The sequence below is a fragment of the Mya arenaria genome, chromosome 13, assembly GCF_026914265.1.
Source record: "Mya arenaria isolate MELC-2E11 chromosome 13, ASM2691426v1".
Classification (NCBI taxonomy): Eukaryota; Metazoa; Mollusca; class Bivalvia; order Myida; family Myidae; genus Mya; species Mya arenaria.
This window is the reverse complement of record NC_069134.1, coordinates 17,200,355-17,220,137: the sequence shown is the minus strand read 5'-3', so window position 1 is coordinate 17,220,137 and position 19,783 is coordinate 17,200,355. Positions and strand designations below refer to the sequence as shown.

General features: G+C 37.3%; 2 protein-coding genes across 4 annotated transcripts; both read right to left on the bottom strand.

Moving 5' to 3' along the window:
• Nucleotides 1-1,408: 1,408 nt before the first annotated feature.
• LOC128214207 (calcyphosin-like protein) lies at nt 1,409-8,975 on the bottom strand. 3 transcript variants are annotated; one of them, XM_052920550.1, is made up of 6 exons: nt 8,878-8,975; nt 8,596-8,747; nt 7,381-7,558; nt 6,579-6,785; nt 4,170-4,316; nt 1,409-2,486 (listed from the first exon to the last, which is right to left on the bottom strand). In XM_052920550.1, exons 2-5 carry the CDS (start codon nt 8,730-8,732, stop codon nt 4,215-4,217), a joined length of 624 nt encoding a protein of 207 aa, XP_052776510.1. In that variant the 5' UTR covers nt 8,733-8,747; nt 8,878-8,975; the 3' UTR covers nt 1,409-2,486; nt 4,170-4,214. The 3 variants fall into 3 exon arrangements, with proteins under 3 accessions (XP_052776510.1, XP_052776512.1, XP_052776511.1); XM_052920552.1 differs by having other exon boundaries at nt 4,219-4,316; XM_052920551.1 differs by lacking the exon at nt 4,170-4,316.
• A 5,652-nt stretch (nt 8,976-14,627) lies between these two features.
• On the bottom strand, nt 14,628-18,722 carry LOC128214203 (uncharacterized). Its single transcript, XM_052920545.1, has 2 exons — nt 18,611-18,722; nt 14,628-18,390 (listed from the first exon to the last, which is right to left on the bottom strand). The coding sequence occupies exon 2, from the start codon at nt 18,378-18,380 to the stop codon at nt 15,996-15,998; it is 2,385 nt and encodes a 794-aa protein (XP_052776505.1). The 5' UTR covers nt 18,381-18,390; nt 18,611-18,722; the 3' UTR covers nt 14,628-15,995.
• Between the last annotated feature and the right edge of the window lie 1,061 nt (nt 18,723-19,783).

Genomic DNA, 19,783 nt, shown 5'->3' with positions numbered 1-19,783 from the left:
AAGTGCAACACAGATGAAGCATATATTTTCATGTTCTCTCTTGTAAAAGGTTTGTAAAATTTGGTCGAATGTTTGGTTGACCAGGTCTTGTCTGCACAATACTAGTTACTCGAGAACAGTTTTACCTAGGAACATGAAATTGCAGTGGTAGGTTGCTCTTGACAAGGAGATGGCCACTTATGTCTTTATGTTTGAGGAAAACTTGATCCGCACAATAACTCATAACAGTCAGACCTAGCATCATGACCTTAGTGTTAGGTTTCCAGTTGCCAATCTCTATTGTTGAGGTCAAAGATCACAGTCAACAGTATTAGGAAAAGCTTATTCGGAATGGTTTGACCCACAACTAAGCAACTTCAGTAGTTGGTTGCCTTCAACCAGTAATGACCCCTATTTGTTTTGTGAGTTCCATTGTTAACATTCTTAGGAAAACTTTGTTTGCACAATAACTTGATTACAGTTTGAACTTCAGTGGTGGATTGCTCTGTACCACTAATGACCCCTGTTTTTCAGGTCAAATTTCATGGTCAGCTGTTATAGTGTGAAAAAGTTTCGAAGATGTTAAGATATTGTCCATGTACTTGTTGATCAAGTAAGGTAGCAATTATTGAATTATATCCTGTGACTACTAAAATGCAAAATGTGTCTTATATGTCTGAACCATCTCATGTATGCCTTATGTGTCCACACTCACAGAGGCCTTCATGCAATAAATGTTTGCACAATAACTGAAGAACTGTTTGACCCAGAAGCTCAAAGTCAACACTCTTGGGAAACATTTTCCACACAGTTCAAACTTCAGATCTAAGTTACCATTGTTCAGAAGATAACTCCATTGTTTTTAAGGTTTAGAAGGACACAAGTCAGTCGTGATCAACAGTGCTAGGAAATCTTTGTCCAAAACAGAACAATTTGACTAAGGATCATCAAACTTCAGGGGTAGATTGCCATTTTTCAGCTGATGGTCCCTAATGATTTTGAGGGTAACGGTCAACTGTCTTCTGAAAAATTTGTCTTCACAATGGCCCAATAACCATTCTGCCTAGGATGACTAAATTTGTGTCATGTTGCCCTTGACAAGCTGATGGTCAAAATAGTTTTGTAGGTCAAGGTCACTTTTTAATTAGTCTTTAAAACTATTAACTCAAAAGAACTCTGGAACAGCTCGATTTAGGACCATGAAACAGTGGTAAGTTGCCAGTAGATGACCTCTCGTTCAGGTGTGGTGTCAGATGAACAAAGTTCAAGGGAACAGTAAACTCAGAACGGTCGTGTAGATAGTTTGACCACAGTCCAAAGTTTGAAATGATTGTCTTCACTTTTATAAAAAAAATGCAACAATTTTAAAATGTTACTGTACTTCCAATCTTTTCCTTTATACAGGGGCATAAATAGTCTGAAGTCTGAATACATTGTCTATTATAATTTATTTCTAAGGACATGGTCATAACACAGAACATTCTATTCAAGCCTTTTGAGCATTCTGCAAAAATAGGGGCTTGTAAAAGTTTAATACAAAGAAGTCAATTAACTTTATGGTTACAATGAATCAGATCTTGAAATGGTCCCATAAAATATTGAAAAGTGAAACATGCATTTAATGTAAATTGTGGTCCTTAAAAATAAAAATGCACAAGTTAATATCACATAAGTTAAAAATATACTTTTTAAAATGATTAAAGTTCTGGATGCTTAAAATATAGATAAAATGTATTGTAGTAGTTAACTCCTGTATGGGAAGTGCACACATGTTTTACAAATTTATGTACAAATTATATACACAGATCTCTTTTGAACAATTAACAAAACAATAAATATATAGAAAAGGACAGAGACTACCAAGAATTATACAAAAAAGGATACTTCTTTAAACAGAAACTTACAAAATAGATATTGATACATTTCAGCCATAATGTAAAATAACATTAAATTTCCAGAAATCTATTGTGAAAATATGGAAATTTTGTCCTTTCCGCAATATGTTTTGTATATGACATTCCATGAGTGGTCAATCAAAACAGATAGATGTATTGAATATGTATTTGAAGAATGTCCAATGAATGTTGGCACCTACGCTATATAAACTAACTGCTATAGATTTTTGTAATTTGTATGTAACTATTGCCCATATTTTAAACAAATAACTAAACAGATCAACTTAACATTAACAACGAACTCAGTTAAGAATTAACTCAGAAAATCGCCCTGGTTACATTCAGAAGTTTAAATGTCTATTATTGTTGATAGGAAGACTTCTCTTAATTAAGGATCACAGTCATAATCTAAAATTAATTTGTCTGATAAAATAAAGCAAAATACTAAAATTTTAAAACAAATTCTGAACAAAGCAGTCTTGAGTATTAGTTACTAAGTGTCTAATATTTTTAAACTTTGTAGGCGTTTCTCATCATTAAATCAAAGTATGCGTCACTGTCAATGGAGGCACTAACACCGCTGTAGTAGTTGAGGAACTCCTCCTTCGTTATCTGGAAAATGCAGGAATAAACGTTTATTAAAACAAGGCAAAAAGCGCATTTAAATGTTTGCAAATACGATGACTTATTATGATTAAGTGTATGGAAAATGAGGTGCAAGCTAGTTATGTTTTAGATAAATGAGGTTTTTACTTAATATATTAAAATCAAACTAGCTGTCTACGTTCTAAATGATTGACTATTTAAATAGATAATAAATACTAGGATACAATATACAGAACAAACTACATAAGCCTTTGTTCAGTTTCGATGATAGTTTTAACTGTTGTAAAAGAGTAGCTGAAAATCATTCTTTCCTTGTATATACTTGTATATATATATGTGACACATATATGGAAGCACAAATAGAAATACACCAAATGATATTTACTGTATTTATAAAGGCATATTAACTCATATTAGTGTTACTTTCAAAATTAAAAATCAGTAGTAGTACTTTTATTTATATTTAAAACAGGATGCCCATGATTAAGACAGAGAAATGAATAATTAATTTATAAAATATATAATCACTCCATTACATATTATCAAAAGTTCATAGGATAATGATAGTTAAGAGAGAATCATATATTTCTGAACAGTTTGTAGTCCACGCAACAGAAGCATTATAAAATGTATATGAAAAAGCGTACATGAGATAATAACCACAAAACATTGTACTTTCCTTCAGCATACAACACAGAATAAAGTTTACGCTAGATATCAACAACGAAGCCTGACTTGGGTAATGAAAATATCTAGAATAAAAAGTTGAAAACGCATGCAAGCTGACTTCAGTGCTTATCTGTTCTCTCAGTAGATCGTAACTTACCAGCAAACTTAGCCAGATGTCTGAGAATTGCCACATGAACTTGATTGTTCAGAACTTTGTTAACTTAAACAAAGTCCTTGACCATCGCTCCTTTATGTGTTTTGTCATAGTGAATATGTGTACCAAGTTTCATGCTTACATCTTACATAGTTTCAACTTAAAGCCATTTTTTAAACAATAATAAAGATGCTGATTTTTAAGACCGCTGTTAAAGGCTACAAGTATTAAATTAAAAAAAAGAACACAAGCTCTTGATGTACCATTCGAAGGAGGTGGCATCATTCCTGTCTATGGCAATACTTGTATGGTACCATTAATAATTTAGTAACAAGGAAATGTTTAGAAAAGAAACATGAACTGTCAAACTTCTGTTTAGTATTTGTGGGAGGAACAGTTGATTAGAGGACCCTTGTTATGTAATATTTGTCAAAATCATTTCTATTTGCTGATGGTTTGGAGCGATTAGTATTATTAAGTTTTTAAGCAAAAAAAAAATGAAAAAAAAAAAATCATAAAAATCTGGCAAGTACTTCTTGACTGGCAATTCCAACATCTATATAATTATAGTAGTAGAAGAGTTGATCATCTATTAGTAAGAGAGCTTTTTCTTGTCTTGTTTTAGTCAATTAGTAAGAGATCAGGTCAGCTCTAGAGAAACACATACTGAAAAAGTTGGGTAGACTTTGAAGAGAAAAAAACATCATCTATATCAATCTTGTTATATGATTTTCAGAGTTATAAAGGTCATTGCAAAACAAGTAAAATATATCAAGTGAAAAATGTTATGGTTAGAGAAATTTTAATACATTAGTGATTTTAAATTTTAAATCCTTTTGAGGTTGGCTTTCTCCCTCCAAGCGTACCCATCTTTTCATTTTGTATTAAGCCTTGATTAAGACTTAGTAGTCCTACATTTTCCAAGCATTTCTCATCATCAGGTCAAAATAAGCGTCACTATCGATTGAGGCACTAACGCCTGAATAATAGTTGAGAAATTCGTCATTCGTAACCTGAAATAACAATGTACAATAATCATTCAGTGAAACAATGAGGTGCAATGATGATGAAATTATAGCCATGATAAATCCATTGTTAGAACCCCTTTTTTGTGTGGCAACAGCTTCAAAGTGACACAACATGCTGCATCAGGTCTTACAAGATAAAAAAAATGATAAGCAAAACACATAGTTCACTGGAATCAGCAACCTGTGCTTCATCAATGACCATGTCAGGGATGGTGTCCTAAGACGCAGGTGCAGTTACAGGTTTTGCCTTTAAACATGATTAAAAGATTTTGATTTTGTGACCTGTCTGCCATCAGGACCAGCTCTGAAAGTTTCCTTTTGACTAGATTTTAAAGATGCAAAATACATCAAGCCACAACATGAACTACTTTTAATGCATTGTGATTAGTAAAGCTGCAATAAATTAAATTAATAATTAGGTGCATGTTGATATAACAACATGAACTGACTATAACAATAATAATGCATACTTTAAATAATGGGGATGGGCGCTGTTTTATATGTGTGAGTACATTGCCTTTCTGAATGGGGTAAGCATGCAGGCAGGGACACTATACTTAGAAGCTATTACATGCATGACTGTGCACTTATCACTCACCTTCATAAAAGGGGGAAGGCATACAATATATTATTTGCACTCAGAATCATGACATTGGTCATTCCAGACACAAATGCACATCTATTCATGCATGCTTGAGGTTGATTTCCCCACATCAATACATATATATCCTCATGCAAAAAGTCACCACTAGTCATCAATCAGAGTTACAATATTAATTTAGAGATGATATGTGTTTGACTGTTACCATCTGGATAAATAACAGTTAAGAATAACATATATTTAAAGAACAAACAGACAAACTACATGTCAGGCAATTATTGATCCCTCACCAACAAGGGCACCAGGCATGCAAATTCTCAACCTATGCCATTTGTGGGTTGTAAATGTTGCATGCTACACCAAACAATTAACATTCCCCAATCATTCATTCACAATCTATTTTGCATCCTTAAAAATACACTTTCATTTGAACAGATTATTGGTAGTTGAAGGTACATGTATCACACTTAAGAACTCTGTAATCACTATAGGTTTAGATTTTTCGATTTTCACTGTGTTTTTGTTGCTATGGAAACAAATAAACAGATGCATGCTTGATTTATATTTTGTTTAGTTGCCATGGAAATAAGTGTAGCAGGTGAAATCTCCAGCAACAATCTACTAATTATAAATCAGGGCAACGATTTCAGTTCATCAATGACATACTGATTAATGTGCCCTAATGTAACCTAATCATTTTCCACAAGCATTGAATTGATTTTCTGATAAAGCGCAAAATAATCTTCAAAAGACTAATAATGAGCCAGATTCCCCTTACCTATTAACTTGTTTTTCAGAAAATGTTAAGAGCCAATATGATAGAAAATATGGGTGTCTGAATTTTCAAAATAATGAGCATGACCAAAAAAAGCATCACCTCACTGCAATATGGAATTAAAATGATCTTTTGAAAAAAACAGTTTCAATAAAGATTTTAGTCGATTCTAGACTTAAATTAAAATGATCTTAGTGTTATAAGCATGTATAAAAACACAATGTTGAGAACATTAAAAAGAATCATTGTCTTGGCATTAGCAACGTGTATACAGATTTAAGATCATTAAAGTGACGACTAAAATAGTGTGGTGAAACATGCAGCCCAGCATGTTTTAATTCATTTGAACATTAATGAAAATGAGCCTCCATTAATAAATTCTCATTAAACTTATATTATCAAATATTATGTATGTATAAACTTTTATATATATAAACAAATATAAAAAATTAATGAAGTGAAAATTGAGTTATTTATACAAAATAGTGAAAAATCAAAAATACAAAAGAAACATTTTGTTTACCCTTGAATCCTGAATAGAAATTATAAGTTTTTCTTCACAAAATTAAATCTTGAGCTATAGGTTAATTTACATCCATGGACCATGTGTACAGGTAATTAATTGTTACCTAGCCAGGTGAAAACTTATAGTTTTACAATCTACAAAGATTTAAGTGTTACTATATAATATTTATCATATTGAGTATTATGCAGGTACCATTTCTTTTAGTATGCTTTAAAACCAGCTATGACAATGCAGTGACAAGACCCAATGATTAACATAACAATAAAAAGGTTTTGAAGTTCTACTATTGCTGATTTGAAAACATACCAAACAAAACGCAGCAGCTTTCAGTAAAAGAATATTTACCTTCCCGTCTTTATCATTCGAGTCAAATGAGTCGAGGAACACTCGAAGGCATCGTTCTTCCGTCCATTCCCCATTCAAATATTTAGGATGTTTAGAGACATTGTAAACACCTTTCAAGTCTTCTACGGTGATAACACCATCTCCCGACCGGTCCAGCTTCATGAAGGCCTGGTTTATGAGGGTTTTTCTGGCATTGGACATAGGTGGCTAAAATGAAAAGCAAGTTATTAATACTCGCAAACCAACCATGCTTAAGTTCCTTACACACATAATATGGATTAAAAAACCTCTTCATTAACTTATCACAAATTCATTATACAGGCTTTTCAAATTGAGAATGGTTACAAATTTTATGATCTAACTTTGCCAGAACCCTCTTAAAAACTGATTTACAAAATAGTGTTTACTTTTGGACATGTTGTTAAAATACAACATGTACATTTTATTATTGATTATTTAACAATCTGTTTCCAGACTGCTTTTATAAAGATGTTTGTTGAATAATTTATAACAGTTTGTAATAATCTTTTGAGTAACTAGACGTTGTGACAGAGAACTCTCCTCATAAAACAAATATAGCATACATGTAACATGTACGACAAAGATAAAGAAAAGCAAGAAATAAACAGAAGTAAGGAAGGTCCACATGCTAGATTAAACTTGGGGTAAAAGCTTTGAAAAATTATAATAGTTATAGTTACTTCAATACTTGTCATTTAAAAATGAAATACATTTGATTATGTTTAAAAAACTGAGAAAATTAAGCATAATAATATGAACTAAGAGTTTTTAAAATACTAACTCGAAGTGCTTTCAAAAACTCATCAAAATCTAATTGGCCGCTTCCATCTTTGTCCAATTGTACAAAAAGTTCTTTTATAACTTCATCTTCCATTAGCAGGCCGTAGTCTCTGATCCCCTTTTTAAATTCTTTGAAATCTAGAGAATGGCTTTCATCATCGTCCATGATTTTGAATGTTCTGAAAGGAAGACAGAATGTCAGATATAAATTAAATAGAAGAGAAACTTCAATAGTGACATGAAGAATTAAAAATCATATCACCGTAAGGGAGGTCTTCACTCTTTTTGTTTCAAACAGCATGGACTGACACATGTCAATTCTTATCAAAAAATAAATTATTAAGAATATATTGTTGAGGAACCATAACTTTCAGAGTCTAGTCTTTAAACCTTTGGCCATGCTTTGTTGAATGCATGATTTAATTAAATCATGGGTGCAACAAGTCAGTACCAGTAACCACCATCTGTCAAATACGGCACATTGAACCCTAGTTCCAGAAAAGTATTGAGAAGTATATTGCACTAAAATATATACTTTTGATTACAAACAAATATGAATAAGTAACGTTTGGAATAAAATATATATATGAATTAATATCAAATTTATATGAAATGTTGTGGGATGCCGTGCAAAGTGAAATACTATCTTAGTTAACCAATGGCAAAATGAAGAGAAGCACTACCCATGTGTGACATTTCATATGAAGTTAACTATCATATCATAATCTACTATAATGGTTATTGCCTAGAGGACACTATATGATAGTGTGTTGCATGATACATGTACATGTAAAATCAGTCAGGTTCAGGAGTAGAATATGAGCTTGTTTTTTTAAGTCAACATACACCAGGGTCACCATCAGAATATGGGCAAGAAATTAATGTTTTACAATAAAAGTACTTTACAAAATTTAAATATGACAAAATGTACAGTACCAACAACACAGAATGCAATAATTACAGGGAAAAGTCATGAGTATACAGCTTCCATATATTATTATGATTACTTGATGATAAAACAATGGAAACTATACAGGGACACGCCCCAATAAATCATGTTATTTATCTTATTTAAAACAAACCCAAATACTGTTTTATTTAACAATAAGCATTTATTTTAGTTATTTCAAAAATATCACAAGCAAGCCTAAACATGAGGAGACATGTATATAAAGTAACATTGTCAATTTATCCTAATATTGCAAAGCAAACTAACCTTCCAAGTCCTTTAATGCCGCTAGCTCCTCGTTCCAGACATTTGAGTCGAAGCATTTCCAGTGGATCTTTACAGGTTTTCAACGCCTGCTTAGATTTAGCAATAAGTTCTTGATTCTTACGTCCTGTGGCCGCCATTGTTTACACTGGAAACTAAAATTTCAGGTGTGCAATTACAATTTTTAAAATTGAAATAATTCTACTCGCTTAAGTAAAAAAGTATTTAAATAACTTAATCCAACACGCGTTAATTAGAAATGACATGCATAACATCTGATCTTACCTTATGTATACACGTTTATTTATTGATCTACAAGAGCTAACTTGTTGACGGGCACCTGTCACTCAATTATGGCAGCCTCGATTTCGCGGTACGCTCACCTGGTCGCCAATAGCAACAGGGATCGTTTGTTAAAGCAATTAGATTAGTATATGCATGTCGCTACCTTAAAGATGCAAACATCTAAGAAATTGCTTGATTAATATTAACAGTTAGGTCTAATCTGGAGCGATTTTCACGCATATTTGAGTGGAAGTAAATAATGCAGTCTTAAAAAAAGAAATAATTATTAGTCAATATATGTTTTCATTTTTCTTTCATGAATGCAATATTTACGATTATTTTGTGTTGAAAACGATGAGCTATATATTCTAAAGTTGAATTAGTTATGTTCTGTTCAGTTTTGTTGTAAATGGAGCTACCAACAAAATGATATATTAGTGAATGAAAGAATGTACAGAAATATCGTGACTGGGAGTAGGATTGTTTGGTTGTTGTTTTTTTGTCCCAGATCTTGAGCATTAAAGCTGCACTCTGTCATTTTTTTGTTCTTGTTATTGAATTACAATGTAGCCAAGTATTTACCAAATGTCTGAAAACCAGTGATATAAGACTGCTGAAAAAAAGATTAGATCGCAGTTTCCCTATTTTCCAATCTATGAGAGTGCAGCTTTAATTAACAATTTAGAGATTTTAATTTGAAATGTTGATGTTGCCGCGTTTATCATCGAAACAAGCATTGTGCTCACATTTCACACCAAATAAAAAAATATGTCATCAGAACCTATGTGAACGAGTCATTTGAACGTGTGCAAATGAAATACAACCGCATGATCGGCGCGGCGGAGAGAGCGCCAACTACTACCTCTTTCACTAAGGTTGTTTTTGTTGGTAATCAACTAGTTTTGGTTTATATTGGTTTCACGAACTGTGTATTTGCCGCAGTGTGACAGTCTCGTATAAAATGAAAATTATTTTATCATTTCTGTTTACAAAAACCGAAACCCCCTATTCGAAAACTAGCGCACTTTGAAAACAACACCACGGTGGACAGTGATCCAACGCGTGCTTTGAAACACCGTTTAGTTGAAACAGGCAACCAACCATCTGCGGTATCATTGTTTTAAAGAAATAATGGCTACATGCAGAAGCTCCATCATGTTGTTGAAGCTGTACACAAAACCACGCATTTGTTACTTCAAGTAAAAAATCCAAACAGGTGTCCAAACCGCCGAAACCATTGAAACCAGCACTGAAACTAGTTTGGAATCAACAAAAACGCCCTAAGCGAGCAAAGGACATCCTCAATAATTCAATTTTACGCCGGGGGCACCCCAACCCTGGAACAACTAGTGCTACTTTCCCAGACTGTATTTAAGGTCCACCAGTTTGCTGGAAATGAACATCATTTTTCTGTAATATGGGTGTCTAACAATGGTTACTGGAAAGCGAATACTTGTAGAGATGTTCCGATTGGTTATCAACACGACTGCACTCAAAATACGTTATTTTTACATCCACTTTGCGTACAATTACAAAAGTGATACCAATCACAAGCCACATGTTCACAGGCCAATAACACTCGGGCAAAGGAATGCATTACTTTTTACTAAAACAAAACGAATGCAAAAATGGGAAATGATATTAAGTGTAATAAAACTAGAGGGACATTTAGTTATTTCAATCTTGAATACTGTATACTCGTCTCCGACAATGCTTCTCCTCCCGTAACCGGAATGACCATCTCCTCCCATAACCGGAATGACCACTACCACTAAATTATTACACCTAGCTCTCATCGCCACTCCTAACGACTATGTAGTAACCGCTTTCATCGGCATTATTGCAATAACCAACGCCCTGATGACCTAATCCGACGCCGTAAATACCAATCCCATTATCATTGTCGCCCCTCCTATCACCGTTGTTACTCCTTTCGTCATCATTGTTTCCCAATCCCATCGATATTGTTGCCTCTCCGGTCGTTATTCGCCAATTGTGCTGCCATTCACGTCGCCGCTGTTACACGTCTAGTTACCATTGTGTATCTCTCGTCGTTGGTATTGCCCTTCCCGACGTCATTGCTGCCCATCCCGCGGTCACCAATGTTATCACTTCCGTCGTTATTATGGCCCCTTTCGTCGTCATTTTCTGCTCCTCTTGTCGTCATTGTTGGCACTCCGGTCGCCGTTGTTACACTCTGGTCACCATTTTAACCACTCCCGTCATAGTGTTGCCCCTCTTGTTGTTATAGTTGTCCCTACCGACGTTATCATTGACCACTCCGTCGTCATGATCCGCTCGTCGTGATTGTTGCCCCTCGTCGAGATTGTTGCCTATCTCGTCGTTAGTGTTGCCCCTCTCGTCGTGGTTGTTGACCCTCCCGTCGCTGTTGATGCCCCTCCCGTCGTGAGTGTTACCTTTCCCGTCGTGAGTGCTGCATCTCCCGTCGTTGTTGATGCCCCTCCCGTCGTGATTGTTGCCCCTCTCGTCATGACTGTTGCCTGTCTCACCGTGATTGTTGCCTTTCCCGTCGCTGCTGATGCCCCTCCCGTCGTGGTTGTTGCCTCTACAGTCGTGAGTGTTGCCCCTCCCGTCGTGATTGTTGACCCTCCCGTCGTGATTGTTGCAGCTCCCGTCATCATCGTTGCCTCTACCGTCGTGCGTGTTGCCCGTCTCGCCGTGTGCGTTGCCTATCTCGTCGTGATTGTCACCCCTCCCGTCGTGATCGTTGGCCCCTACCGTCGTGATCGTTGCCCCTCCCGTCGTTATCGTTGCCTCTCCCGTCGTGCGTGTTGCTCCTTCTCGTCTTGCGTGTTGCCTCTTTCGTCGTGTGTGTTGCCCATCTAGTCGTGATTGTTACCACCTCCCGACGTAAATAAAGCCCCTCTCGTTGTTATTGTTTCTCTCCCCTCGCTGTTGTTGCCTCTCCCGTCGTGGTTGTTGCCTCTTCAGTCGTGAGTGTTGCCCCTCTCGTCGTGATTGTTGCCCCCCCCCCCCCGGCCGTGAGTGTTGCCCCTCCCGTCGTGTTTGTTGCCCCTCTCGTCATCATTGTTGCCTCTCCCGTCGTCATTGTTGCCCCAAACGTCGTTTTTGTTGCCCCTACCATCGTCAATGTTGCTCCAAACGTCGCTTTGGTTGCCCCTCCCGTCGTGAGTGGTATCCCTCCCGTCGTGACTGTTGTCTCTACCGTCGTGACTGTTGCCACTCCCGTTATGATGTGTTGTCCCTCCTGTCGTTATTGTTGCCCCTCTCGTCGTGTGTGTCGGCCATCTCGTCGTGTTTGTTGCCCCCCTGTCGTGAGGGTTGCCCGTCCCCACGCTCTTGTTGCCTCTCCCGTCGTTTTTGTTGCCCCTCCCGTCGTGATTGTTGATCCTTTCGACGTAAATGCTGTCCCTGCCACCGTAATTGTTGTCCCTACTGTCGTGATTGTTGCCTCTCCCGTCCCGATTTTTGCCCAAACGTCGCTGTGATTGCTTTCCCTCCCGTTGTCATTGTTGCCCAAACGTCGTTTTTGTTGCCTTTTCCATCGTGAGTGTTGTCCCTATAATCGTGATTGTTGCCACTCCCGTTCTGATGTGTTGTCCCTCCCGTCGAAATTGTTGCCCCTCCCGCCATCATTGTTGTCTCTCACTTCGTGATTGTTCCACCTCCCGCCGTCATTGTTGCCTGAATCGTCACTTTTGTTACCGCTCCCGTCGTGACTGTTGCTTTTCTCGTCGGTATTGCTCATCATCCCGTAATGATTTTTGCTCCTCCCGTCGTGATTGTGTCTCTCCCGTTAATGTTGTTGCCCCTACCGTCCAGATTGTTGCCCCTCCCGTCGTGATTGTTGCCCCCCCCCCCGCATCCCTGGCCATGAGTGTTGCCCCTCTCGTCGTGATTGTTGTCTCTCTCGTCGTTATTGTTGCTCCTCTCGTCGTGATTATTGCCCCCCCCCCCGGCCGTGAGTGTTGCCCCTCTCGTCGTGTTTGTTGCCCCTCTCGTCGTGATTGTTTCCTCGCCCGTCGTTATAGTAGCCCCTCCCGTCGTTATTGTTGCCTCTACCGTCGTTATTGTTGCCTCTCCTGTCGTGATTGTTGCCCTACTTGTCGTGATTGTTGCCCCCGCCCCCGTCGTGTGTGTTGCCACTTCCTTAGTGATTGTTGCCTCTCCCGTCTTGGGAGTTGCCTCTCCCGTCGTGTTGTTGCCCCCTCATGTCGTGATTGTTGCCCTTCTCGCTGTGAGTGTTGCCCCCCCTCCCCCCGTCTTGTGTGTTGCCACTCCTCTAGTCATTGTCGCCCCTCTCATCGTGATTGTTTCGCCTCTCTTCGTGAGTACTGCCCCTTTTGTCGTGATTTTTGCCTCTCGTCTTTATTGTTGCCTCTCCCGTCTTGAGTGTTGCCCCCTCTCGTCGTGATTGTTGACTCTCCCGTCTTGAGTGTTGCCCCCTCTCGTCGTGATTGTTGCTCCTCTCATCGTGAGTGTTGCCCCTCGCGGCGTGATTGTTACCCCTCTACTCGTGAGTGTTGCCTCACTCGCCGTTATTCTTGCCACTATCGACGTCACCATTGTTACCCCTGATTTCATATTGCTGCCCGTCTCGTTGTTAATGTTGTCCCTGCCGTCATTTATCCGGCCCCTTCCATCTTTATTTTTGCCACTCACGTCGTCATTGTTGCTCTTCCCGTCGTCATTTGCTGCCCATCCCGTCGTCATTGCCGCGCCTCCCGTCGCTGTTGCTCTTCCCCTTGTCACCATTGTTACCAACCCCATCCTTATTGTTCCCACAACCTGGCGATTATTTTTACTCCTCCTGTCGGTGATGCTGCTTCCATCATCGCTGTTGCCATTCCGACGGCGTCAATAATTTTTCCGTCACCGATGTTATACGTTCCGTCGTTGTTACTCTTCCTGTGGTCATTTGTACAGGTCGAGTCGTTGTCACTACTCCACCCAATGTTCAAATGTATTTTTGTCCTTCAAAATATGTTCTTTTAAAATACATTGTATATATGATATAAATATTCATTATCGTTTTGTTTTCGTTCAAGGACGATCGTATTCCTTGTGCATCGCTGACTTGACCAAAAGACGTTCATCGCGGTTTGAGCATGTCGTTAATTTTAAATGCAATTAAGGGACGAAGGAGTAACGTACTTTCTCCAAAATTATCAAAAAGAATTGTCTTCCATTAGCGGTTGATCATAGATAACTAATTCATGGCATTAATGCATGCCAAATCGATTACGAAAAAGTGGGTTTCTGTTGAGAAAAAAAGAACGTATACAGCTATTCATTGAAAACTTTTCAGCGACACAGACATCACAAGGTTGATTGCTTTTCCCTTTTTGATATATATTTTCAATGAACATACTTTTTTTATTGCTTTTTCTATTCCTATCTTATTTTTTTATTATAATAAATTAGTTATTTGTATTGCTTTAAATAAACATAAATTAACCAAAACCATCATCTTAAAGGGCAAGAATTATCCTAACATATACGTATATATAACAGTACGTAGGAAGTAAGTTGATCTGTTGACAGACTAAGCCGTGAGAACTGTTTCACCATTATTTTCCGTTTATAACTCTATAGGCACGTTTGCTACACCGGATTTCTCCGAAGTTGGCAATGGTTATACACTTTAAAGTTGAAAAAGTTAAGTTTAAAGAGTATTACTTTTTTCCCTTTTTTTGGTTAAAAGTTTTAACGAAAACAGAAAAGAAAGAATAATACTCTTTAAGTAAACAAGAAAATATAGACACAAGTTGTTTTAAACTGATTTATTTTACAACGATTGTGAAACAAGTTATTACTACATTATATAAATTACTCTCGTTGACATGATGTTACGCGAGAGTCTGGTCTTGTGTTGTGGAGGGGCGGAGTACCCTGTCCGGCTTGGTATCCACAAACCAACATAGACACAAAAGTATGTCTACATATGTATGTCTACAAGAAAATCACAATGGGATAACAATATTGACATTAATGGAAGTTACTGCTACATGAACTACTACTGCTACTGCTACTACTACCGCTACTGCTAGAGCTACTGCTACTACTACTAAGTTACTAATACAAATAGGATATTTACTTTCAAACGGTAAAACATTAAAGCACAATTATTATAAGAATACATCATCATATATATATAAAGCATAAAGCATAATTAATCAATGAACACACACACACGCACGCACACACGCACACACACACACATCTTTTTTCTTTCAAATTCAAAACTTCAAAATTCGATAAAAAAAGATGCGAGAATTGACATTAACTTCGGATCATCGTTTTTAATAAGATTGTCTGTTAGATAAAAGGGATCGAAAAGCGCTATTTATTGTTGCATCCGCCATCCGCGCATCTGTTTTACTGACTACGTATTGACTACCTAGAGATTTTACTATGTAAAGTACTGCACAAGATGCAAGATTTGCATCTTTCATATGTCTGTCTGGTGAAAACAAGCGCGATATTTATTATTGCATCGGCGCATCTTTTTTCACTGACTACCTAGAAGTTTTAACATTTAATATATAATCAAATTAATAAAAAAGATCCGACATTTCAGCAAATAAAGATATCGCGTTTTTATCTTGGACATTTTCGCGAGGGTAGTAATCGCGATGGGACTCGTACATATCAGTGAATTGGTTGATTAATATTCTTTAAACACGAATGGCTGTATGGTATTTGATTCGGGTTTTAAAACTCATAATGAGATATCATCACAAGAATTAGATGTATATATCATGTATAAATGAAAAACAACGAAATGTAAGTACAATATAAACGTACATGTATGTGTATATATGGGATAAACATAACAATATAAGCACATGCCACTACTAAGATATTTACTACATCGACAATACGGGATGATCTAAAGAGTTCTTAAACTAACTTCCGAAACACACATTAATGATCGTACAAAACAACACAAAATAATGTTTTATAAAGTCCTCTTAAATTTTTGTAAACTACATGTCACACGAAAAATCATAGCATGTTCACAAGAAGAAAAAGGGATTAATTACTATGTTTTAATACAAAGTGGGTCCTAATTTTCCGTGCAGTCTAATCCACCTATACAAAATGTAATGATGAATAGAAAACTCAGTTTATTTTTAAACGAACTGAAACTGGAACTGATCGTATTTCCCGTCATTTTCGGTGCTAAGGGCTCTTGTAAGATGCACATGATCAATATCCGTTTCGTCGGACAACATCGTCCTCCACGTCCCTGACAAATAGTCGTTGGAGTGGAGGGTTCCACCTGGTATATACAGAGTGTGCCTCACTGGGATTTTGAATCCAGTGATATGCATCTCATCGTCATCTGTGAACTTCCCAAGTACGAATGTTCCTGAATTTGCAATCAAAGGACAATCCAGATGTGAAAACTCGTGTTTTTCAATTCCTGCGCCACCATTTGCAGTTGTAACGTACTTCTCCAGATATCCGTTTTCGTATGTAAAATCCTGGATACCATGTCGATATAATAGGGAAACCTTTTCTTGTTGTGTATCAGCGAAACTACAGCCGTAGTACCGGAGAAGTTCATTTGTCGCAAGATCCGTCTCAATCTTTCCATCAAAATCCTCTGGAAAAATCGCTTTTCCAGACTTTCCAGGAACTGAGCTAGAAACCCATTTCACTCCTTTAATAACGGTGTGTTTTGGAACCAGTGGCGGGAGGTCGCTGAAACATGCTAGATCTACCAGACTGTATTCTCCTGGAAGAAAATCTGCCACCATTCCATGTCCACCTTTCATGACTACAGAACCAGTAACCCCTGCACGTCGAAACGTTGCAAATTTGTTCCATCTACCTCGAATGTAAGAAGCTAATTCCTTTGCTTCCGTATCGTCGTAAGCGTGTTTCAGCTGATCTCGAAAAACATCTGATGTTTCACCTTCGTTTATTGCTTCTTGTATTATTGGCATCATGAGGTTAGCTGCTTCTTTTTGTACGACTTGCTGAAAATCCGTGAATGACACTTCTTCTGAACCGGATTTGGTTGCTTCGGAAAACACCTTCATAACTTTCGACATTCTGATTGATCTTTTTTTGTCCCATATGTACTCTGTGAATTCTCGGAAACTAAGAGTTCCCGAGCCATCTCTATCTGCTTCCATGAAAGCCGTTCTCATGGCGTTTACGCACTCTGCAGAGCAGGTTTCATCCATGACGTGTTTGGAAAAATATAACTGGAACTCGTCGAACGATATACGTCCATTGCCGTCTTTGTCGACACTTTTATAAATCATATTTGTTTCTTGTTTTGACAATTGAAGGCCAATACTTTGAAGAAACGCTGCAAACTCCTCGATGTCGATCAGTCCATTCCCGTCTTTGTCCATTTTCATGAAAACGGCTTTCAATTTTTCCGCGTTTGCATAAATAAGGTTTTCTGACATCTCCTTTTTGTCTTCGCCGTCATCGGTTTGAACATGTTTTCCACTTTCGCCTGAAATTATAATTTTTGGCGTTGAAGATGGGGCTTTATCCCCTTTCTGGATCTGGTCGTGCTCTTGTTTCACCCCAAGACTCCGTCGCTCGTTTAATAGCTTTTGAATAGGTGTCGTTTTTTCTCTACAGCACTTAATGGATTCATCAAGGGCCGACAGCCACGACACCTTTTCTTCAGCACTACCAACAGCTATTTCCATATCAATGACAGGTTCATTTGATACCATGAATCGACCCTTCAGTTTGTGAATCAGACCATTGTAGTCATTCAGAGCGAGTAATTTTGTGTGCCTTGTTATCAAGAGTTCTCCTTTTGTTTCAGCTGACTTTGATGAAGCATTTTCCTCCTTGAAGTAAGCAATTTTATTTGGTGTAAGGATGCACCATCTGTGAACCCAGGTGGTCCAGTTGGCCTGCTTCCTGGTACGTTTGTAGACCCACCCGGACTTCATTACTTCTGTGACAATACTAGTGTACAGAGTAATCATGCTCTTCTGCATTTTGTCCTGGGATGTCTCATGTAAAACTGTGTCTTCGATTATGCTAACGAGATTTTGAAATGTAGCTCCTTCTGTTTTGAAGACTTCACCGCATTGCCACATCTTTCCAATGGTTGTGAACATTTTTTCCATGAACCAGTTCACCTCCCTCTGACGGATGACTGGTGGATATGAATTTTCGTCTATCAGACGGTTTGATATCAGCCAAAGTTTTCGAGTGTCTTCTTTGTTGAGAGTAGTTTTGTAGTATCGCTGGCAAAGCTCCCAACATTTACTTTCTATTTCACCGGAAACAACATGGAGCGGATATCCCTTTTCCCTTAGATGGCTATCAACGTAGCGCTTGAAAGATGAGAAAGTGATGACATCGACACTTTCAAAAACCTCTTGGAATGCTCTTTCAGAATAATGAACAGACTCCAGATCTGCAAGTTCTGAAACTATTTCTTTGATGGATTGCTTTGGTATGTCTCCGCTCTTGTTATGAAGACCCTTTGCAAACAAAGTTTGCCACACACAAATCAAGTTTTCACCAGGCATGGCGACGCTTCTGTTACAGCGAAAAAAAAAAGGTTTCATCATGATTCTGATAAATTATGTATAAAAAGATAACTTTAAAGTTATTAAATTCTTGCTCAAATCATTAATTTAGAGTTTATATAGAGTTTAATTAATAACAATTTAAAACACATTTGATCTGGTTTTGTAAAACACATAAGATGGAGTTTTATAAAAATATAATACTTTCAGTGTAATCGTAAAAATCTTACGTCAATTGCACGATGCTTGCTACCAGTGCGTCAACCTCAATTGCACGATGCTTGCTACCAGTGCGTCAGATATACAATCACATGAAGGCTTCCAGTCCTTCCAAGCCAAGCTATGGATCTGTAATACAAAGCAGATTAAAGAATTTGCAAAAAGAAGGTGCTCCATTTGGGCAATAAACATATGGAAAATTAACGTATTGGGTTTACGTTGCTATTAGACCCAGCTACTTTGAATATTAATTTGTTCTTACCAGTCCAAAATGTAACCGCAAAGTGGATATCTGCATAAGCTGGTTTCTTAACTTTACTTCATCCTTATATATTATTCTCAACTGAATTTATTAAGATGCTGACGCTGAAAACATTTGTTAAGAAACAAGGACCTTGATCCTACGCACCCAAAAACAATCACAAGCTATTTGTCCACATACCAAGTTTCATCACTTCTCATCATCAACTCAAGTTCTTGTTGGAAAACAATTTCTCTATGTTCAGTGATTGCCACCTTGATCATGACCTTTACAGCAACAAATAAAATCTCAACGTACAGCTTTACATGAGCTTACTGTATGCAAAGTTTGATCTATATACGTCAATTCTAAATACAGTTATTGAGCTGAAACCGCTGTTCTATTTTTTTGGAGCAGCTACATTTAGAGCCCCAAAAGTATAACTTTAATAACGTTTGTTTAATGATTTTATATCTATTCTTAACAAAATTGTTGAGCAGATACCATTTTCCTATTTTATTAACTACCACCTTGTACTGAACCCTTCATACCTCAAATGCCACCCCAGCATTCATATCCACATGAGCTTGCTAAACAGTTCATACATAAGTGTTTAAAAAAACTAATCATCTAATCAAACGGTGGGAATAAAACGAAGGCGGGGCTCTGTAAGCGGCATAGGGTGTTTCATTTAAAATGGTGAAGGAAATAAAAGAAAAGTAATCTTTGTTTTAAGTCTAAATTTAAAGGATAATGTTGCCTTCCGACGTAGCATGTTTGATGGAATTTATCACGTGGTATACACACACTGTATATGAAAGCGTTAAGAAATGTAAGAATGAAATAAACACGATTATAACAAATACGTATGTTCAATATTACCATGTAGCGATTGTAATGAAGGTATTCATATTCATAACATATCTCATAAAATCTAAATACT